Source organism: Peromyscus maniculatus, chromosome 1 (genome assembly GCF_049852395.1).
Source record: "Peromyscus maniculatus bairdii isolate BWxNUB_F1_BW_parent chromosome 1, HU_Pman_BW_mat_3.1, whole genome shotgun sequence".
Classification (NCBI taxonomy): domain Eukaryota; kingdom Metazoa; phylum Chordata; class Mammalia; order Rodentia; family Cricetidae; genus Peromyscus; species Peromyscus maniculatus.
The window spans coordinates 110,095,810-110,118,561 of record NC_134852.1 but is presented as its reverse complement, the minus strand read 5'-3'; the positions used below and the strand labels follow the sequence as shown (position 1 = coordinate 110,118,561).

At 55.7% G+C, this 22,752-nt stretch overlaps 1 protein-coding gene across 5 annotated transcripts in view; it reads right to left on the bottom strand.

Moving 5' to 3' along the window:
* Gdpd5 (glycerophosphodiester phosphodiesterase domain containing 5) overlaps positions 1 to 22,752 on the bottom strand; it is an 81,332-nt gene that overhangs the window by 19,584 nt on the left and 38,996 nt on the right. For all 5 annotated transcript variants that reach the window (XM_076548088.1, XM_042279877.2, XM_016000731.3 and 2 more), the window contains 4 exons: positions 17,626 to 17,802; positions 4,498 to 4,601; positions 1,107 to 1,200; positions 376 to 435 (listed from right to left, as the gene is read on the bottom strand). In XM_076548088.1, the coding sequence (XP_076404203.1) occupies positions 376 to 435; positions 1,107 to 1,200; positions 4,498 to 4,601; positions 17,626 to 17,742 (375 nt within the window). In that variant the 5' untranslated portion in view covers positions 17,743 to 17,802. The remainder of the gene's footprint in view (positions 1 to 375; positions 436 to 1,106; positions 1,201 to 4,497; positions 4,602 to 17,625; positions 17,803 to 22,752) is intronic.

The window sequence follows — 22,752 nt, the reverse complement described above, 5'->3', positions numbered from 1 at the left end:
GCCCCATCACCAGAACTCACTGAAGCCAGTAGGGAAGGTGGGAGCCGAGAAGAGTTAGCGCTGGTGAGTGAATGGCTGCAGAGCTGAACCCTGGGCCTCCCACTCTTGCTGTGAGACCTTAGGCATGTAGACCAACCTCTCTGTTTTTTGCCCCTGCAAGGTGGGGTGGTGGCAGTGCCTACTTTGAAGGTCTGTGAGGGTTAAAGGGGTAAATGCAAGCTGGGCTGGATGGTGCCCGGCGCAGTCAGGGTCCAGTGGAATACGCAGCGCAGTTACAGAGGTGACCCGGGGAGGGACTACCCAGGCTATTCTCTGCTTCCACGCCTCTTCCCCTCCCCCGCTCTCCCTCCCCCCAGTACAGCAGCTCCCCCTTACCTTGTGCAGCCAGTACAGGTTCATCTGCTGCCCCACAGCGACGTGACATAGTGCCAGGACCTGAAGGGGGTCCCCGGGGGCCAGTCAAGCCAAGTGTGACGAGAAAGCTTGCCCGCTCTCCAGATGCCCTGCTCCACACTCCCGCCCTTGGTCTGACCCTAGGCAGGCAGCACACCCTCCCCACAGGCACCAGGAATGCCCAGCCCAGCCCTGGCCTGGCCTGGCCTCCTTCCAGATTACTCCAGGCCTCCAGCCTCCTCCTCTAGGAATTCCCCTGCGCAAGGTTCCTGGGTTTGGCACGCAAACTGCCCAACTTTATGCATCAACTGTTTGGGAGATCTAGGCCCTGGGATTCAGAAACAGACTTGAGTCCTGTCCCCGAGGAGCCCCCAGTGCAGAATGGGGTCAACCTGAGTCTCTTAGTGCGGAGGATATTGGGGGTAGGCAGCCCAAGCAGTTTCTGGAAGGTGTCTGTGGTAGGTGCCGAAAGCCAGAATGACTCTTTGCTGGCCTGGAGGTGGGGGTGGGGATGAGAAGGGGCTTCCAGAGGGACAGCTGAAGAGGACTCATAAAATGAGACCTCCTACCTTGGAGGACTCAGGCCTCAGACCCAAGTAACATTCAAGAGGTCTGGCCAGAAGCCCACCCTCTCCTCACAGACCAGCACAGGCCATGTCTCCCTCTACTAGGAACAGACCCACATGAGCCCAGGGGAGCTTCTCCACACATACCAGGAGGCCTGCGATGTATGTGAAGGCAGCAGCTGTGGTCACGAGGATGGGCACAGACCAGTCGCTCCAGTAGCCCATGCGGTTGTAGAGGTACCTGGTGGGAAGAGAGGGGCAGTGGTCAGACCTCCACTGGGCCACTGCTTAGCCAACGGAGCTAGGATAATCCTTGTTCTCACACAGCTGCTGATGAGGAGTCACAAGCAAGCCTTTCCCATCCCATACTGGCAATCAGTGCTTCCCTTAGGGTCAGTCATGCCTACTTCTGGTGGGCACTCGGGGCACGAAGCAGAAGAGCCCAGTCACTGTTCTGAGAGCCATTACACTTCCTTCCCACCGGCCGCTGCACCTATAGACGTGTGTGGACAGCAGATCTGGGGTAAACACTCCACCCCGACCACCCTCAGGAGCATGGTCAACACAGCCCTGAGGGACAAACACACTCTGGGATCTAATCTCCACACTGCCTCTTGCTGGCTCATAGGACCTTGTGGAGGTGACAGGCATCACGGATTCTGAGATGCCCTTGACAGTCGTTCACCTCAAGTTCAATGACAGAATGTACAACTATGGAGCCTTAGAACGGATAAGATGTAACCCTCCAGTCCACTCACCTGTAGGAGGGGGATAAGAGAAAGCCCTTCATGGGGCTTCTGGGAATGAAGGGAGGGAGGCTTGTGACAAGGACATAACAAATGTCCTCCTAACGAGAGCACCCACTGAAACCAGGAAAAGGGCTGAGAAAACGTGATTTATTTGAAAGCAGCATGTGGTCTTCTTGCCTTCGTGTGCCATCTATAGCCAGCTTCCCGTCAGTGGAACATCATGGCTTGCAATGACTCACTTTCTACACTAACACGAAGACGAGAGAACGAACACATCTTTTTGCATTTCTATTTCCTTGGGTTGGGTTGCTATAAACAGAATGGCAGGGCAGAGGGAGCGAACTTCTTAAGGGTCCTGGAGGATGCAGCTGAGCTGCTCCCCAGAATGATGACTCACTCACAGCCTCCTTGTGTTTGTAGGGAACGAGAGGCTCAGAGGATAAAGTAACTCACTCGGGGTATTAAAGAGTGAGCCAGCGTCAGGACAGGTAGTGGTAGCCTGCCCGGAGCTGGGAGGAGACATCAGGAAGATTCCACAGGGACATCTGCCTCCACTGTCCCTTCCCAGGGCCCTGCTCTGAGCCTGTGGGAAGACCCACCATTCAGAAAATCACAGGCTAGGCTCATCTGACTCTACAGCTTGGGAAACTGAGGCCCAAAGAAGTCCAGGAATCAGCCCTGGAGCTACTCCTGAAAGATTTTCTGGTCCCACTGGCCTCTCAAGTGTGGCCTCATTGGGCAGGAAAGCCTCCAGGACCAACACACAATAGCTTACAGGTGTGTCCAACCTGCACAAGAGAAATTGTGAATGTCCGTCCAGCGTTGTTGTGAGTTTGGTTACTTTGGGTGTGTTTGTTTGTTCACAATAATCCCACGGTGGAGTTCTCTAGCGTACACTGTCGATGACAGCACTGTGTCTCAGTGTCAAAAGCTTGGACACTCTTCGGCCCTATGTGGCTCTCCTTGCCTATGCCCATCCAGTGCTGACCCTGGTGCTTATATCCTCTTTGTGCAGGACGTAATCCCAGAGACTCCAGGGAAGCTCCAGCCTCCCAAGAAACAGCTGGCAGGTAAAGGAGCTGCAGTTGGCAGGCAGGCCTCTGGGCTGCCTCCTAGACAGGCCTGGCATCTGCTGAGTCTTGCCAGTGACAGGAAGCTATTGAGGGTCAAACCTCCATCACTGATCCATCAGCAGCTTGCTGTGTAACCTCGCAAAGGCCCTTCTATCCTCTCTGAGGCCGTATTTCCTCAGACTGCACTTGACGTGTCCTTGGCATGTATGACCACGGGTGAGTGTCCCTCCTCAGACCTCACTTTGTCCATATACACCAGGCGTGTGCTGCTGTCTAGGGATTGCCATTGAGGGCCAGCAAGCAATGTTCTCATGCATCCACAATACTACCCAAGCTTTAGACACTTACAAAGATGCATGATTGACCTGTGATATGTAATAGAGACCAGGGCCTAGCTCCGGCACGTGAGTGGGTCTGGCTCATCTTGCTGGGCTACAGGGCAGGCGGAGGCAACAGCAGTGTGCCCTTTACTGTGTTCATTAATGACAGTGGTCCAGTCTGGAGCTTTGGAGAGTATGACAGTTCATATCGATCGTCAACTTGACAGAATCTAGACTCACCTAGGACGCACTGAGGGAGTTTCTAGACCAGGTTAAATGAGGCGGGGAGACCACCCTGAATGTGGGTGGTGCCATCCCATGGGCTGGGGTCCTGGCTTGACTAAAAAGCAGGAGCAAGATGAGCATCAGAATTTATCTCCCCCCGAGCCTGATGTGATAAAAGCGGCTGCTTCAAGCTCCTGTTGCCATGATTGACAGGAACTGTGAGCCAAAGCAGACCCCTCCTTTCTGAAGTGGCTTGTGTCAACCATTTTGTCACAGCGACGGGAAAGTAACTAACACACAGGTGGGTGGACATGTCATGTCCCATTAATAGTCTTGGGATCCTAGCAGAATCCTTGAACCTCAGCCCACCAGAAGCCGAGTCTGACGAGCCCCGTGCTCTGAGTCAGAGCCTCCCTCGGGTGGAGACTTGGCTTCCCAGGAAGCAGCTCTGTGCCCTGCCCCCACCCATCCCCCTGTCTCATCCTCATAAGAACCTGATGAGACGAGTTATCCTACCTCACAGAGGGAGAAAGAAACTCAGGGCGCACCAGAGGCTTGCTCCCTAGCCCTGACTCCCCACACTGGACACGTGAACTTGGGCCTCAGTTTCCAAAATCTGTCAGTGGAAGAGTTCTCAGAAGTACCCAGGATCTGCTTCCCTGCCCGTGTCTTTCCGGGTCAACACAAAGCTGGCAATGGAGGAGGTGAGGGCATGGGTAGTGTTGTAGCTGCCCTTGGACCCGAAGTGCCCCTAAAGGAGGCAGAGCTGAATTAGACAGTGACATCTGCCAGCCATGCCAGTCCAGCCACAGAAGCCAGGGAACCCAAAGCTAGGAACTGCCTCTTCTGCCCAGATCTTGGTCTCTCTTGGCCTTGAGCTCTTGTCTTCGAAGGGGGCTAGCAGCCCTCCACCTCAGGCTGATATCACTCTGCCTTCTGCCCCTGTTCTTCACAGCCTGGGCCTAGAGAGCATCACTGAGTCTCCTTGTAAACTTTAGGGGATCTAAGAGCCAGCTCAGGCTAGCTCCCATGTCTCCTCCTCCAGGAAGCCTTCCTGAAGGCCTGCAGAGGGGCAGGACCTGGGCTCCAGAGTGGGCCTTGCTTGAGGCCACAGGGGAACGGGTTGTAGGACTCCAGGGCCAGGCTGGGCCCCGGGGATTCCTCCACTTACCAGTTGAACTCATCGTAGTCGTTGTGAACTTCCCACCAGAAGTAGAGCCAGGTGAGAGTGAGGCTGAAGGTGCAAACCAGGAGCAAGAACCACAGGCGTTCCCACTGCAAGAGCAGAGCAGAGCAGAGGACAGAGTCACAAAAATCATCACAGCGTCACAGCGTCACATCGGGCGGCTCCCACAAGAGCACACAGCCAGGAGCAGGGCTGGGGGTCCCACCAGGAAGCAAGCGGCAACCTAAGGCCTTTCTGCTGCATCTGGAGGCCTGCCCAGTGTGTGCTAGCTAGTCCGCTGTCCTGGTGCTGGTCCCTAGGAACAAAGAAAGCCTCTCACAGAGTCTCCTGTAGCCCTGGCCAGCCTCGAACTCCTTATGTAGCTGAAAATGGCCTTGAGTGCCAGAGGCAAAGGATCCTCCTGGAGCTGGAATTATAGGCACTTGTGAGATGCACATGGATGCTGGAAATGGAACTCAGGTCAGTATTACCACTGAGTCAACTGTCCTGCCAACCAAGTAGTTTTAAGGTGGTGCTGGGTATGGAAAGCGGGGTTTTGTGCATGCTAGGCAAGCACTGTCAATGAGCGAAAACCCCAGCCCCTTACATCTCCCCTGTTCCATTCTCCTAAGTTCACACGGCAGGCATCGCTTACCACCTCTACCTGACACTACTGACAGAAACGCTGAAGTCCAGAGAGACCAACCAGTTTGCCAGAGCCACACAGCTAGTTAGTAGGTTAGGACCAGTGAGCTCCCTAACTGGAAGAAATGCAGCGACTGCCTTCTCCCTATGGCGCTGGGGCCTCAGGGCTGAGCTGGGAAAGATCACACCCTTTCCACTCCTGCTGGAGTGGGTAAACACAGGCCCAGCCATGCAGCTCCCGGGAGCCTGGGCTCAGAAGGCTTGCAAGTGCATCCTCTGGCCAAGCCCTGGGTTTTCCCCAGCTTCCACGCCTCTGTTGAGCTCAGCAGCACAAACTAGGGCAGATCATCTTGCTATGCCCTGAGAAGCTGCTGAGGTCAACAGCAACGATCTGAAATGAGATTCGAGAACTCAGATAATTCACCCCTGGAGCGCTGAGTCCCCCAAAGTCCCATATCCGTTCCGATCTCTCCAACACAGGATGGCCAGCCTGGCAAAAGGATTGGGAGGATCCCATTGGTTAATATCCCCCTGGCCCCTCACTGTTTAGCCAAGCAAGGATGCTCTTTCTTCCATGTGTTACCCCTGACCCCCAGCTTCATCCCCTCAACCGGGAAGGACCACAGGCTTGGGCTTGTCATTCCGTGTCCCCATTTTCCCATGGAGGATCTATGGAGTTGGGTCACATGCCACCCCCTCTGGGAAGTCTTCCTGGACTCAGCTCTAGCCCCTCGAGCTCACTGTGCTCCAAAGCATCAATGCCTCTCTTCTCCAAACTCACCCTCTGTGCCCCTAGGTGGCATGGGACCCACCAGTATTGATGACTAGGAAAGAGGGTGTCAGGAGGAGAAAAAACATTCCCTAACTTCCCAGACCCCCTCCATCCCACATCAGTAACTAAATGTTGTGTTTGGAGCCAGGCGACCCGGGAATCTCAAATCCCCATGACCACTGATGAGCTGTGCGTCTCTGGACAGGTGACTCAACCTCTCTGTGTCTGTTTCTTCTCTGTGAACTAAATCCAGTAATGGCATTCATAGCACAAGGTTGATATGAATGCCCCCCCGCCCCCATGCAGGAGAGGTTCTCAACCTGGATAATCCAGGACTGGGTACACACTGACACCCTCATACCAAGGTGGTGACCCATGTTTGGGTGAGCAGCCGCCGCCACTCACGGGCACGTGCAGAGCTAGGCTGCCGGGCCTAACCCTGCTCTGCTTGTAAACAGGGATGTGAAGGTGACATGCCTTTCAAGCCTGGGCTACACCAGGTTCGGAGTGGGGGGGGGGTAGAGGGGTGAAGATAGCTTTTCAGAGAAAAGCTCACCTGTGTCCGCCCCACCTGGGCATGGGCCAGCACAGCCCCAGACTAGGAGAGAGAGTCCTGGCTAGAACAAGACAGGTCTTCCTGTGGGGACCGGACCTGGGGGGCGGGGGGGGGGCACCAAGATGGCTGGGATGGCAAAGGAGCAGAGTGAGTGGCCCTCAGTCCTTCTCCCCAGAGCCTGCACCTTCCCCTCCACCAACCCCAGCCCGAGGTCCAGTCCCGACAGTCTCGCCTGTTGCCTCCCGCTCCTAGGCGCTCATCAAAGGCTTGTTTCCTGGAGTCCAGCTGGCAGGTCCCAGGTCAGCTTTAACATCGGGCTCCCACTCAGTACAGCACACTCCCACCTCCCCGTCACGTTGTCAAGCAAAAACTCCCACGGGTCTCAGCTCCACAGACTCCAGGGCCCACCCACAGCTAGTCCACCGAGGCAGAGGGAGGCTCCTGGGACGGGGAGCCTGAACCTACCGGGGCCTGTCCTAGGCAAATAGCCTGGGTGTGGAGAGGGCAGGCAGGGGACGTACCACAAGTATGACACAAGCCCCAGGACAGCGTTGCTAAGGGGCCGGGAGGCCAAAGCTGCAGATGGAACAGGTTGGGGAAGGCAGGCAGGCAGGGGTCCTGAGCTCACTTGGCCACATCCCAGTGGTGAGGCAAGGCCAGGGCACCTATGAGCCGTCCCAGGCTCTCAGCAGCTGGGAACTGACAAGGTTAGAGCCAATGAGGAGGCATGGCAGGAGCGTGCGGGGCCTTGGAAACCAGGAACTAGGAACCTCATCTCCAGAAGCTCGGGCTGAAGAGCCTAGTGATTAAACTCTCTCAGAAGCTGATGGATGGGGCCGAAGAGGCCGACACAGGAGGAGAGAGGCGCATGGCTGTATCGAGAACAATCAGAGGAAAAAAACTGAATGGCGGGGGTCGGAAGAGAGGGGATGGCGGAGGAAGGTGACGAGTGGGAGAGGAAGTGGCCTCCCCGCAGTCCCACTGATAGAGAGGCTCTCAGGGGCACTAATGGACCTTGTCAGGGAGAATTACCAAGGAGAAAGGCCTGGGCATGCTCTGCCCATTAGCGAGTGGGTCTGGCTGGGCTCCGAGGAGACACAGAGGGCACCCTGCCTCACCAGCCTCCGAGGCGACACCAGTGGAGCTTGAGGCCCTGGCCCTCCGTCTCTCTGCATGGCACCAGAGGGGGTTACAGGAATGCGCTGCAGCACGTGATGGCTCAGAAAGGGAAGGACCCTTCTGATCACATCACCTGTAGGTAAGCAACTGTGCCTGCCACTGTGCAGCTAACCACACACGTAGAGTGCTGTGACAATCGTCTGGCAGACAGGAGTCGAGGGGGTCAACATGGGCTGGGAGAGGCCGGAGAGGCCACCAAGTAAGGGAGTTCTGAGATGTTCCCCCTGAACTTGTCCTACCCCACCGGGGCTCGGTATGGCAACCCCAGGCCCGGTGTCCATTCACCCTCCCCTTTCTGCAGGCTGTACCCACCCCCAGGTCTAACCTCTGGCTCCTCCTGGATGCCTCTGTGTCCCTGTATCCCCCCAACAACCTCCCCCCCCCCAAACATCCTGTGCTGACTCTTGGTACCCAGCCACCTGCCCTCCAATGGCACCCAGCTGCAGAGCTGGGAAACATATCTCAGAGCTGCAGCTTAAGCCGGGGGTCTGCCCTCAGAGCCTGGAGGCCTCGCCTATAGGATGGGAACACTCCGAGCCTGACTTCGGAAGGGCGCTGTCGAGGAAGCTGGGCCGCTTCCAGTGACTCACAGTAAGTGTGGCATAAAAGGCGAGTCCACTGACTAGCTCACACATTCCTGGGGGGGCAGGCAGTAGGGCATGGTGTGACCTGGGTCCCCAGGGCTACCAGTGTGTTGGGACACAAAGTGGTGCTCAGATATGGTGTGGGGAACCAAGAAAGGATGGATTCACGTGACATTCACTGACATTCACTGATTCAACTGACAGAGAATCCCCAAGGTTCCAGCCCCACCGTCCTGTCTCATCTCCTCCCACTCGCGCCCTGGTTCTCCAGGAGCTGAGACCCTTTGTGGCAGAAGGGCCACAGGGGGCTGATTTCATCAAAGGTAGGGGTTTCTCCTCCCTACCTCCTGTTGATGAGCATGTGACCATCCTCATCTGTGTCCAGTCCCCCACCCCCACCCTCCACTCCCACCCCAGAGCCTTCTGCACTCCAAGACCCTGCTGACAGAAAGAGCTCATTAGCAGCCAGGCTCTGACAGATCCCGAACCCGACTGGACACAGGAAGCATGGGCAGCACCCGGGGTGGGCTGACTCTGCTCCCGCGGCTTCCACTCACTACCAGCTGAACCCCTGACTGCCGCCAGGACGCACGCAGCTGCCCATCATTGCCGGTGCAGTCACTTTTTGGGGGTACCCAGACAGAACAGAGCCCGGCTTCTGAACGCTGTGATCTGACAGTGCCTGGCAGGAGCTGCCGGTCTCACCCTGGCAACAATGACAACTCAGAATCAGAGACATTGGAGCCTGAGATGTCCCGCTCAGTTCCTGTCTCCTGTGTACCCAGGGCAGGGTGGGAGTTCAGCCTGCTGCAGCTCAGGCAGGTCCAGGGAGAGCCCCCCGAAAGCTCTTCCCTCTTAGGCCCTCAGCCTGACCAGCAGGCGGGCTCAGACACTCAGCCATGCTGCGTTTGAATCCTGGGATGGTCATAGCCGAGTAGCCCTGGAGATGTCCGACCTCTTTTGAGCCCTGGCTTCCTGCTCTCAGAACGAGGACAGGTACCATGTGCCAGACAGGGCACGAATGACGCACTTGCAATGTGGCACTGGCCAGGAAGGGGAGCTGTTCCCTTGGTCCCCTTCCCTTCCCGCCTCTCTGACTCCCTCCAGTGGAGCTAAAAACCTGCCCCTTAGATGGAAACCACACAGACCAATGCAGCCAAAGGAGTCAAATAATACTGGAGTCAAATGGCCAGTGAGAGAGTGGTGTGTGTGTGTGTGTGTGTGTGTGTGTGTGTGTGTGTGTGTGTGTGTGTGTGTGACAGCTGGGCTTTAATTCCAGCCCTTCTACCCACTGGCTGCGCGGCTGTGGGCCAAGCCCTCAGCACCTCAACCCTCAGCTTCCTCCCCTGTTCACAGAGATGACATCACCACCACCTCACAGGCAAGCTGCCAGGCCCCAGCGATTACACATGTAAGCTGTAAGTCGCCAGATCCACCATGGTTCCTATAATTACCATTCGCGTCTGACAGCCCTTTAATTATGCGAAGACGGTGATCAAGTCTTCGCCCTCCCCCTGCTCTACATTGAGTCTTCCTCTGGCTGTTGAGGACAGCCAGCCTGGTCCCCTGCTCCTGGCCCAGGGTGGGCGCCCATAGGCAGGGAGAGCAAGAAGTCAGGCCTGGCTCTGCAGGCTTTGTGCTGTGGGCCCTAGGAACTCGGTCAGGAGGCTGACCCGGACATGGCCCTGGCATGCCACTGCTCAGCCCCTACCTCACACACAGGCTGCAGCCCAACTTTGGGAGACAGAGGCCTGGAGGAGCTCTTCACGGCACTGGGGTAGGGTTCTCTACAACTCTCTCCCAACGTTCTGCAAAGCACGTAGGACGGTCGATACCCAGACCCAGACAGGGAAAGTGACTGGCCTAAGGTCACAAAGAACACACACCACTGGTCAGCCAGCACTCAAAGCCAGGCCTAGGTGTCTCTGTGGTCCTCAACTGTCTCAAGAAAACAAGAGCCAGGGCATGTAATTATCCTCGTCTGGCCACAGAGGAAACAGGCTTAGAGAGTCAAAGCTTTGCCCAAGGTCCCACTGCGGGTCACAGGTGAAGAGAATTTCAGGTTTCCTCATCTCACCCTTCCACTAAAGAAATGGAGAAACTACGAACCAAGGTAGAAGAATGGCCTAGAGGCAGGGCCATGGGGTTAGGAACCCAGGAAGGGAGAGCAGAGTGACAGAGAAGAGAACAGATGGAGTTGGGACACACGGACATGCACTCAGAAAAGCTCCCTGCCTCACAGCGCACACCACTGATCTTTCCGGTCACTCCTCACAGGGATGCTGAGCCCTTCCCTGTGGAGACCCAAGAGTCCGCTGCTGTGACCAGGCAGCAGACCGGCCACTTCGGTCGGTCGTGGGCATGAGTGAGAACAAGGACTGCCCAAGAGTGCAGAGGACGAGGTTTTACATCCGCTATGGGAGGATCGAGGCAGGCACAGAGAGCTTCCCGGAGGAGGAAGGGAGACTGGGAGGAAAAGGCTTGCTGGGAGGACGGGCCCATGATGAACCTCCATCTGGGCAGGAAGGAGCAGAGGCAGACATGGATGGGGCAGATCTTGTTCAGAGAACAAGTAATATCGGGCAGGTCTTGTTCGGGCTTCTCTTCTACGGCCATTTTTAAAATTAATTTGATAATAAAACACCGTTTGGTTAGGTGTGTGTTTGCACTCGTGCACACGTGGGTGCCGTGGTACCTTTGTGGAAGGCAGAGGACAATTTTGGCAAGTCGGATCTCTCTTTCCACCGCAGGTTGCGGGGCTTGAACTCCAGGTCTCCAGGCTTGGACGACACGTGCCTATACCTTCTCGGCCGTCTTGTCCACCCTCACCCACCCCTGATTTTTTTAAGCTAGGGATGATTCTGAAGCCCTGATGCTCCTGGCTCTACCTCCCAAGAGCTGGGATTCCATGGTGTTAGGAAGTGCTGACCGTCAGCTTCCTCAAACCTGGCAATCACTGCACCCCAGACCCCCAATTTAAATTTTCACACCGTCAGGTCTACCCGCTTTGACTTTCTTCAGGTCCGTCTTTGTGCTTGAGAGCAGCAGACACTACACGTAAGTCATAGTTACAGCAGGAACGCTCAGCCTTACCGTCAGTGCTGAGTCCCGCCCATCCTTCAGGACGGCAGTACACCAAGAGTCTCCAGGGCCTACCCCTAGAGCACAACGGAGCCTCAAGTGTCTTTCCAGGCTGTCTGATTTTCTCAATGATTTCCTCTATGCTTTCTAAATAGAAAAAAAGTTTAAAAATACATTTCAATCCATCTGGAATTTATTCTGGTGTGAGGTAAGGGGCAAGATCTCCCACTGCCGCTGCATGAATGTCCCCATACTACAGGACATTTGCAATGACACCCACCTCAGTCTACCACACGGCAAGTTCTCTGGTGTCTGCACATTTCTAGATTCTCAGCCTGTCTGGACAGAAGCAGGCCTTTTTTCCTGTGTGTGACTCTGCCTTGAGCTGACCTGTTCAGCTTAGCTGCCCCAGAGTCCCGTGTGGTCCAGCTCTGCTTAGGAGTCCCAGAGAGAGTCATACAACTCTCAGCATTCAGGGACACCTCTGTCCCATGCTCAGCTCGCCAAGTTTCAAATGAGGGATGGAGGAAATGTGGGCTGGGAAGGGGGCAGGAGTTCCTGGGAGGCAGAGCCGGGCATGCCCTGGCAGGATTATGCTGGCTTGGGCCCAGGAGATTTGGGGGAGGGGCTGCTGGGCAGGGCTGAGTTAGATGGCAGGATTAGGGCCGAGCTGGGAGGGGATTATTAGAATCCCACCGCCAGCCAGTTCCTGGCAGCCTAAGAGGCTGGATTTGTTTCTCCGGGCTATAGAAGGCTGGGCAATTAGACTTCTGTCTGTCCTCGCTTCTGCCAGGGCGCCCTCAGAGCAGCTCATTAGGTGGGAGGATGGCATCAGGCCCAGCTGGAAACTCCTCTTTCCTCCTGCCATCCCTCAGGCATAGCAGAACTGGAGGACCCTGAGGACAGGCCACTGAGCACCCCTCAGGCCTCTCCAGTTTACAGGCCCAGGCTGGAATAGTTTATGTACCCTCTCTATGGAATGGTCCAGGCCTCCACCTGCTCAGACCTAGGTGTTGTTAGGGCCCTTCGCAGAGGAGATGAAAGATGCCAGGAGACCCTCTCCCGTTCTCTTCTTCACACCACCCCACTATAGAAGCAGCAAACTGAAGTCCAGAAGATCATTCCTCATCCTTCAGGCTCTGTCCCTGTAGTCACCAAAAGGAGAGTGCCATCCACGGGAAGTCTGTAGAGAGGGCAAACTCTTCTCAAGGTTAGAACTGGGTCTCTTCTTACACGGGACAGGAGGCACATGGGTACCTGCTGTCTAATACCCCCACTTAACTGACAAGCAGGCTGAGGCTGAGAGGCCCGGGGCTTGCCTAAGGGCCAGGGTAGCATCAGAAGAAAAGGCAGAGTTAGACATGCAGCAGCCTGGCTAGGAGGGTCCAGCTGAAGCCAACCATATCCTGGAATCTGCTCTAAGGACTTCATCACCAAGGCAACCCCAAAGTCTCTCTTCCTCTACACCCCAGCCACGACTCAAACCACAAGGCTGCCAGGACAGGAAGCTGGGAAATTCCCCTTCTTGTCCACCTGTAGAAAAAAAACAATCTCAGCCTTCAAGGGTGGTCTGGGAGAACCCAAGGGCTGAGTCAGGACCCTGCCCGGCCAGCCACAGCCAGAAACCCAAGAGGCAGGCCGGGAATACAGCAAGCTCCTTATCATATGTGTGTGTGTGTCTTCCTTCTCCAGGACCCCAAGACTCAAGAACTCCCCCATAGTAGACATCAAGATGACAGGCACACCCCCTCGGCAGCTTCCTTCGTCACTGTCCACTATGCCAGCCATCGCTCTTCCTGCATTTCTCCTAGCATGCAGTGCCAAGCCTGAGCCAGGCCGTGAGTCCACTGGAAGGGTCAGCAAATCCCAGTCCATAGGGCTAGCACTGGCCCAAAGTGTTGGGAGAGCCCACACGACAGGGAAGGAGCAACGGCTTGGTTTGCTGGAAAGACATCTGAGGTAAGAGAAGGGAGTAGTGGGCCCCGGGGCAGGGAGGCGAAGCCTCTGTGCGGAGGGGGTTTTCTAAGAACACGGAGAAGCCTGGGTGGCATGGCTGGCGTGGCTGGTGTGGAGGGGAAAGGGAGGGGCAGAGTGACAGACCTTCAGGGCAAAAGGAACCTTCATCCAGTTCCACCCCGAGAGGGAGGCCACTGGGGCTGGGGACACTGACTGGCCTGCCTGCCCCCAAAGACTCACCCATGCCCCCACAGCACAGCCCGCATCTCTTAGGGTGGCCTCCGACTTCCCGGACTAAGAACTGTGGGATGACAGGGACTCTTTCGGAGGCTGTGCCTGGGTCAGCCTGGGAAGGGACCTTGAAGGTGTCTGTGGAGTCTCTCCTCTTGCCCCCATCCCTGCACGTGCACACATGTGCACGCACACACAGGCGCATGTCACCTCCCCAGACTCTCTTCCGGCTCCCTGGCCTTCCTCTCAAGGGCTCTCAGAGTATTCTGTACAGTGTAACCCCTGGGGCCTTTGCGCAGCTTGACCCAAGGCTGCAGCCTGGGCCGCTCAGTGCCGCTGCAGGCTCAGGCCTCCAGGTAGCGTGTTCCCTTCCCCCGGATGCAGGGCAATGATTTGCAGCTCCTGAACACAAGTCAGTAGGAACAGACACCCTGCCCCATACACTTATACCACCCACTCCCAGCATCCCCTGGACCTGGCTTTGATTTCCCTGAGTGATCTGGGTGTCTATTCATAACTGTCCCCTGGCCCTCACCAGCCTGGGCTCCCTTTCAAGGGAGGAGAGAACCAGGTCAGCTACAACTGGGATTTGTGGGCATGTGCCAGAATAGGTTTGTTGATTGCATACATAAGTGCAGCTCCGCCTAACTCACTGGAGGTGGGAGAGGGGAGAAGATACAGGCTGGGGGTGTGAGCAGGGGTGCACACCGTGCCAGTGGCCCCTCAGTTCGAATAAATCAGTCTTCTTGGAGCTCCATCCACAAGCTGAGAGGGATCCATTAAGGTCATAACAGCTTTTAAAAGGCAAGGGTAGCACAGACGTGCAAGACAGCTGACTGCCGTACTCTGCCTCTTGGTGTCTGGCTAGGAAGTTCCTCCAGGCCTCTGACCTAAATCCCTCTCAGTATGGAAGCTGGTTTTGACACTACCGCCTTCAGGGGACCCAGGGACTTGGGGGAGGGGTGCCAGAGGGAGGAGGGCCAGGGCCAGCTTGAGAACAGTCTCTGTCTCACTGAGTCCTTAATTGGCAGTATTAAAGTAATGAGTCACAAACAACAGCCAATTAATTATCCTCAGTTATAAAAAGCTCCGCTTCCCTTCCTTGCTGTTGTCGGGTGAGGCACCCTCAGCCGAGCTGCTCCACACCCTCGGCCAGCAGCAGGAGAGGCGAGTCCATCTCCAGGCTCCCAGCTTCCTGCTTCCATACGGCGTGTCCTGGGAACAAAGGCTTGGGAGTGGGCGGAAGAGTGGCCTTCATAGAGGGGTTCCGTTTCAAGTTCTGAGATCCCGCTCACCTCCATCACCTGCTTGGGAGGCAGTCCGGCCTGACCAGGCTGCCCCTGGGGATCCCAGCCTGGCATCAGAGAACAGCCTTGCCTCACCCCAGACCCTCTTCCTCAGTCCAGCAACTTCCTGAGCCTGCTCCTGGCCCCATTCTCCTTGGGCTCTCTTTATCCATACATCAACGCAAGCAAAGCTTCCTGCAGCCTCCAGCCTCCAGCAACTGCGGCTTGCAGACCTGTCGTGACCTCCTGCACAGCTGCCCTGTGCCTGGATTTCTCCCTCTGTAAAGTGGGTGCACAATTAGATGCGGCCAGCAGGGATGTTCATTCACTCGTTTACGGGCAGTAAATCATTCCTGCATGCAGCAGGCGCTCAATAATGTTAACTCTTACCAAGACTATCTGCCTTATTTCCTAGCTCTCATTTCACAGCTGAGATATAGGTGATGGGGGACCCCCTTGCAGAGGCCTCTCCTCCCTGCTCCCCAGAGCCAGCAGTGGCCTCGACTTGCCCAGCAGACTGACTGCACATAGGCCTTGTCCTACACCAGCTACTTTTGTTTTGTTGAGACAGGGCCTCAGGTAACTCAGGCTGGCTTGGAACTCTCTATAAGGGGCTGAGAAGAACCTTGAACTTCTGATCCTCCGGCTTCCACTCCTCAGTGCTGGGCTCACACACCTGAGCCACATGCCTCCATGCCCGGTTTATCCAACACTGGGAAGCACACCCAGGGCTTCCTGCAGGCCAGGCAAGCATCCTACCAACGGAACTCCATGCCTAGCCTGCACCCGCTGTCTTTGCGATCACAGACCTCCGTTCCCTTTACTGTGCCTGGTAAGAGAGCCCAGCATGGCCCCATCACCATCCTGGCCATCTGCGGCAGGAGGAGACTCGGAAAGAAGAGAGGGGAGGAGAGAAAGAATGTTCACACGAGCAGGAGAGGAAGCGAGCTGTGAGCCTCGGAGGCTCATCATCAGCTGACTTTGGGGTCCCCTGAGGTGAGCTCAGCCATCTGCAGAAGCAGAATGGATTGAGGTCTCTGCCACTCCTTCAGCCTCAGTTCCAGAGCCAGCATCCCAGACCCTGGTGTCCTCACAGCTTGGGCTGTAGCTGTGTACAGGCTCCTAGTCACTGCCTCGGTGGCATACTTTCTCCACCCTTCTTTTGGTCACAATCAAGCCCCCTCACTTCCTGACTCATGGCCTAAGAAGGCTGCCTGGCCAGTGGCCTTTCCCTGAGGAGCTTGGTCACCCCTCCATTGCCTCGGCTGCCTTCCACCCCCAGATCTGCTTATTACCACTTGTATGATGTTGCTCCAGTCCCTGGCTTCTGCTTCTCCGTGACCCATGGGTCACTAGGAGCAACAGGCGCAGAGCCTGTCAGTACAGCACTGACTCACAGAGCACAAAGGGTATACCAGTCACAGGGCAGTCAGGTCAAAGAGGCCTGCCACCTGCCCTAGGCCTGAATGGGGCGGACTGCTATGGAACAAAGTGGATGGCCCATAATGTTGATGTCATTAATCTGGTCCCTTCCCATCTCAGTGATGCCGTAGCTGAGGCCTGGCATCTGGAATGACTTGTCCTATCATCGCCTCACAGGTGACACCATGCTGGTCACTTCACATCCCTGTCTCACATGTCGGCCCGTGAGAGGGTAAGTTACCACCTCCCCCTCCCAAGTATATGTGGACATTGGCGACTAGTGGAAGAGGTGCCACTGACCCTTTATCGACTCTGGTCTGTGTCTCTCTCGGGCAGAAAACTCCGGTTTACCCAAGAGAGAATGCCCACACCACATAGTGCCCAGGATGCCAGCTCAGGCTGAGGCCACAGTGGAAGGTGGGTTCCACCCGGGCACTGCCAGGGTTACTGTGTGACCTTGGCCATGCCCCTTCCTCTTCCTCTCCCTTGCTCGGTTCAGCCATGATTCCTCCTCCCTGCTGGACTCCCAGTGTGGAGTGTCTGGGTCTCTTCTGGTGGTCCGTGCTTCTCATGGGGGTCCTAGGCTCCTGACACAGCCTGGCACTCCGCCCCTCTCCAGCACAAACAGATGAGGGCAGGCAGGTCGGCAAGCACCCTGACCTCCCCATCCCTCCAGGCTGGCTGAGCCTCCGACCTCAGCTGCTGCACCCTTGACCCTGCAGCCTGTTTAGGGCTGGTGCACTCAGAAGCTACCTTCTTTGTTCAGACAAGCAAGAGGGAGGAGAAAAGCTGTTCTCCAGGCCGCAGCAAAGCTTTTAGATAAACACCACACAGGAATCGGGTTCCTTCAGAGAAGAAACCAGATCCACAGGCTGACAGCGCCCCAGGGACAGGAGTGCTGCTTGGTCTGGCCGGGAAGCCAGCACTGAGGCCTCTTTATCCAGCTTAGCACCTGCTGCCAGGCCTGGTAAGCCAGCAGCTCAGGTGACTGGGCTCTGGTGCCAGGCCATGGCCCCATCAGCTCCCAGGCTCCAGGATGGCCAGACCTACCTCCTCACCCTCCTGACACCCCTACCTGGCCTTTCAGGTCAGTGGGAACTGGGAACTCATTCCTCTGGGGGTGATCCTAGTCACCCCGACTCCTTCCTGTCCAGGCCCCTGGAGCAGGCTGCCCCACTACCAGAAGACGGTTAATAGCTAACTATCTACACCCATGCAGACAAGTTCCTTCCCGACCATCCCACATGACCAGGGGCCTCAGGAATCACTACAGGACAGTTTTGCTGAGGAAGACACTGAACTCTGGAAGGGCTATGGGCCCGCCCAGAACCACACAGAGACAACGGAACCCTGATTTCCCTCAGCTCCAGGGCCCATCACCGGGCGTTGGGCTGCCTCTGACTCCATCTCAGGGAAGCTCACCGGTGTGGTGTCATCGTGCGAGCGTTGGTAGCGCTTCCAGCGGCAGCCGTAGATGCCCGTGAGGCAGGAGAGGCACAGTTGGGGCTCGTAGTACTGCAGGGGCTGGTGTCTCACCATGCTCGCGCCCGCGGCCCTGGCGCCCGGCCCTCAAGCGCCCATGGAGGCCCCTGGCTGGCACTGCAGGAGAAAGCACAGAGTGTGAGTCAGGGGGAGGCGTTGGTTCTGCAGAAGTCACCGTCACCTGGGTCAGGGAGGTTATCCTCTTCTGGGGGCCCTCCTGGGTGCTGGAGGGAGAGCCATCCTTGAAGGCCCCTGGGACCTGCCTCTGCCACTCATCCTCCCCGCTTCTCCCCTCCAGTCACACTGATGTCCTCAGTGTCTTACCTAGTGTGATGTTTTCACTTCCCTTGGAAACCTGCATAGCTCTCTCTCTCTCTCTCTCTCTCTCTCTCTCTCTCTCTCTCTCTCTCTCTCTCTCTCTCTCTCAGGTTTCTATCTCATTCTTCTCCTTCTGTTTATCTCTCTCTCCCCGCCACTCCATTTCCCGATCCTTCCCCCCTCCCCGTCTCTCTCAGCTCATCATATAACTAAGGCTGGCCCTGAACTTTGATCCTCCTGCCTGAGCCTCCCAGGGGCTGGGGTTGCAGGCATGCACCATCCTGCCTGGTTAGTAAGACTTTTGCAGCCCTGGAGCCCCTCCCCCACCCCCTAAGCTCCCTCTCATAGTCTCAGATTTATTTTCTCAGCCGTGTTCTTAAATATAATTTATCTGCTTATTCTGTTTGTCTGCCAAGCCCACGGTAAGTTCCACGAAGGCGAGGAGTTTTGTCTTTTTAATTCTCTGCTGTCTCCCCCGTAACTGGAACAGAGCCTGGCAATAACAGACTTTTCAAAATAAACATTCTACAAAATACATGATCATAAACACTGACGGGCGCAGGGTGCTGGAAAATGCAGCAGGCCCTGGAAAGTGTCACACAGCCATGCCTCCCGTTCATCATCACCGTCACCTGAAGTGGCAGGCACCCTGTCCTAAAGCCGTCTGACTGTTGGACAAACCAAGGCTCAGAGAGAGAACGGGCAGTGCCCGCCTGCAGCCACACTGTGTAAAGGCATCAGAGGTCCACTCCAGCCTCCCCACGTGGTCCAGGTCCAAGGGGCATTCAGCATGGCGGGGACCATAGAGGCTGGAGGGACAATAGGGGGTGCCCCGAGGGATGAACTGCTTCTACCCAGTGCTGCTTGTCAGTCTGGACCCTGCCCCACTCCCCCAGGACCCAGCCTCCCGGGGCTGGTGCTGGTCAAGTGTGACCGGGGGAACCGGGCATCATTCTAGCTCCAGCCCTACTCTGTGGATGTCACCAGTACAGCAATCCCGACGTACAGATGAGAAGCGCGCCTTGCTCTGTTGCCTCTCAGACCCAAAGCCATAACTCCCCGACCAGATCCTCAGATGATGGGGTCCCCAACCCTGTGTTTCCCTCCAGTAATGCTACCAGCATCTGTGGGAAGGAAGCGGTGTCTTGCTTTTCTATTGAAACATACTTCATGTCTGTAAAATTCACCCTTGCACAAAGGCTCTGTGGTGGTCGGCATGTGCATTTTCTAGTGTATTTGCTCAAGTTGTACTTGGTTCCTAACCACCACTACCTGACCCCGGAGCATTTCTGCTGTCCCAACCACTACCCAAAGCCCATGTCAGTGACACCCTCGCTCACCCTAGCGTACTCCTCAGGCTTGACAGCTACCAAGCCACTTTCTGTGGCTGTAGACTAACCAGTTCTAGAGCTTTCCCCGTCTTGGAATCCATGGTCTTTTATATGATTGATACTGCTTTTCTTTAACAAAATGTCTTCAAGGTTTATCCGTGTCACAGCATGCATCAGTACTTCATTTCCTTCTTTCCTGAGACAAGGCCGCATGTAGCCCAGGTCGCCCTTGAACTCAGTAAGTATCTTAGGATAGCCTTGGACTCTTGACCAGCCTCTCAAGGGCTGGAATTACAGGCATGCACCACCACTCCTAGCTACTAGTTTTAATAGGTGAATAATATTCGAGGCTATGGATATTTTGCATCTTGCTCACCACTCATCTGGCGAGGGATACTCTAGCTTGTCACCGGTTTTTGCATAGACCTCTATTTTCATTTCTTTTTGGTACAAACGGTGGGGATAGATTTGCTGGGTCAAATGGTAACTCTTCCATCTGACGTTTGGTACTTATTTGAAATTAAGTACTTTCACAATCTCAAAGCCCTGGCTTAGCCATTTTATATATCAGAAATCTGAGGCTCAGGAAGACTCAGGCCCTCACAAAGGTGATCCAGCAAAGCTAACACTCATACCCAGGCGGTCTGGCTCCAAGGAACCTTATTCTAGCCCACGGCTTGGCAAACTGTAATCACTGCCTTGCCAAATCTGACATGTTACCTACTTTTTTTTTCTTTGTACAGCTTGAAACCTAAGAATGTTTTCTACATTTTTAAATCACTGGGGGAAATGGACTTAAAACAAGAATATCTTGTGACACATAAAAATTATATGAAAGTCAAATTCCAGCATCTATAAATAAAACTTTATTGAACATAGCTTTGCTTGGCCACTCTGCACACACAGTCCCCCCCCCCCACACACAGTCCTCCCACACATACACAGTCCACACACACACACAGTCCCCCCCACACACACAGTCCACACACACACAGTCCCTTCCACACACACACAGTCCCCTCCACACACACACACACACACACACACACACACACACACACACAGTCCCCCCCCCACACACAGTCCCCTCCACACACACAGTCCCCTCCAATACACACAGTCCCCCCCCACAACACAGTCCCCTACACACACACACACACACACACAGACACACACAGACACACACAGTCCCCCCACACACAGTCCCCTCCACACACACACACACACACACACACACACACACACAGTCCCCCCCCACACACAGTCCCCTCCACACACACAGTCCCCTCCAACACACACAGTCCCCCCACACACACAGTCCCCTCCACACACACACACACAGTCCCCTCCACACACACACACACACACACACACACACATACACAGTCCCCTCCACACACAGTCCACACACACACACACACAGCCCCCCCCCCCCATCATGCATACAGCCCATGTTTGCTTTAACTGGAACTCTAGGGCAAGCGGCTGCTACAGAGCCATAGGGCCTGCAGAGCCCCAAATACTTCCTGTCTGGCTCTTCAGAGGGAGGGGATGTGTACAGATCCCCTCTGCCACCTGGCTGCCTCTGCCATCCCCAAGCTGAGAGTATGAGTGAGGGCATGCTGGAAGGAGGAGAGGGTGGTCATGGGTACTTAGCTTCCTGGAGACAGTGTCTGAGACTAACTCATCAGGTGCCAGCCTCTACGTGCGGGTGTCTTAGTTGGGGCTCCTGTTGCTGTGCTAAACACCGTGACCAAAAGCAACTTGGGGAAGAAGGGGTTTATTCCAGCTCACAATTCTCAGGTCACACACAGTCCATCATCGAAGGAAGTTAGGGCATAAATCATTACTCCAAGAGGGAATAATCAGGGCACAGTCACAATCAAATCAAATCAAACCCAACTCCAACAGTGTAAATAATTCAGTGTCCAATGTCTGGGCTTCACACACTACCCTCTGGGCACCAAAGGCCGCAGCGCTTTCCCACATCTGCTATCCACAGTACACACAGCTTGTCTCCCAGGCCCGGCCCAGCTCCACTCCACGACTCCTGTTGCCCTTGGTGGTAGCCCCAGGGCCCTGGCATCTCCAAAGTGCTGGGGTTGCCCTGCAGCTCGTCTGCATCTTCACCAATAGCCCCTCCTGGACTCTCCTCAGGGACTCTAACTCTGCTAAATGGTGCCAAGCCTCAACTTCTCTCCATGGCCCCTTCAATCCTGGGGCTTTGACTGCCACAGTAGCTGTACCTTCACTAGTGGCCTCTCTTCAGGGATTCCAGCCCTGCCACACAGTGCCAAGCCTCAGTGGCCCTCCATGACCCCTTCATACCTTCAAAAACAGTGCCACTTGGGAGACTCTCACCCAAGTTCAGCTACCAACACAAGTACCGTCTTGACCCCCACATATACATTCTAATATTCTCAGTCTTCCAGAGAAGGTAGAAACAGAAGCCACAGCCAAGAAGCCGGAGCTCATCCATGCAACCCCCAACATTAGGTCTCACTGTGACATCAGCTATCACATCTGCCCCTGCCTCCCAGCCGGAAGGAGGCATCTCCAGTGTGGGTGGAAGCTCGGATTCATCTTGCTCTGGTCAGTGACTTGCTCTGTGACAGGGTCTTCTCTGGCCTTAGTGATGTGTAGACAGGCTTTGCTTTGGAAATTATGGGGCTTTGTGAACTGCTAGGCTGGGGTGGAGGAGAGCCACCTCTCTACGAGGACCAAGGCCCCGCAGGTGGATCCAGGAGCACGGCCAGAGCTCCCTGACCGCTGACTGCTGGCCTCCTAGTCACTTCACCCAAGAACAGAAATGACAGCTCCATTCTAAAAGAGGGCAGTGTGTCCCACCTGGACCCACAACACAGTGATTCTACCCCTAGGCTTCTCCCAGCCTCCAGTAAATGTTTAGCCTGTCCATAGCTGGAAAATTCCTTCTATTCACTCTGTGTATCCCCACCAGGGGCCATCTCATCCCCTCCCAGTTTCAATAACCAGGTGACCTAAGCCAGTGACCAAGGCCATCTTGTTTGCCTCTGACAATGGCAGCCAGTGGCTCCTGCCTTTCTGCAGGGGGGAGTCTCCCAGGCCCTGCAAGCCCAGCTCTGTCACACTGCCTGCTTCTAAGGCCCTCCATAAGCCATGCCTCCCACCACCCTGGCCTGGTCTCCTCTCCCCAGCCTCCATACTGCTAGCCAGCCTCTGCTCAAAACTCCACTAAAGGCAGGGTGCACTTGCACCAGCCCCCTGACCAGGCCCTGCCCTGCCGATCCAGCCTGCCCTCTGTCCCATCTGGTTCTCTCCTCCTAACCTTGGTAGTCTCCAGAGAGCCTCCCCTGAACCCTGGCTCAGTTGGAGGTCTCTCGGGCCTACTGTAGCCTACAGGTCCTGGACTCTTTCCTGGACCATTCTGTTACGTGTG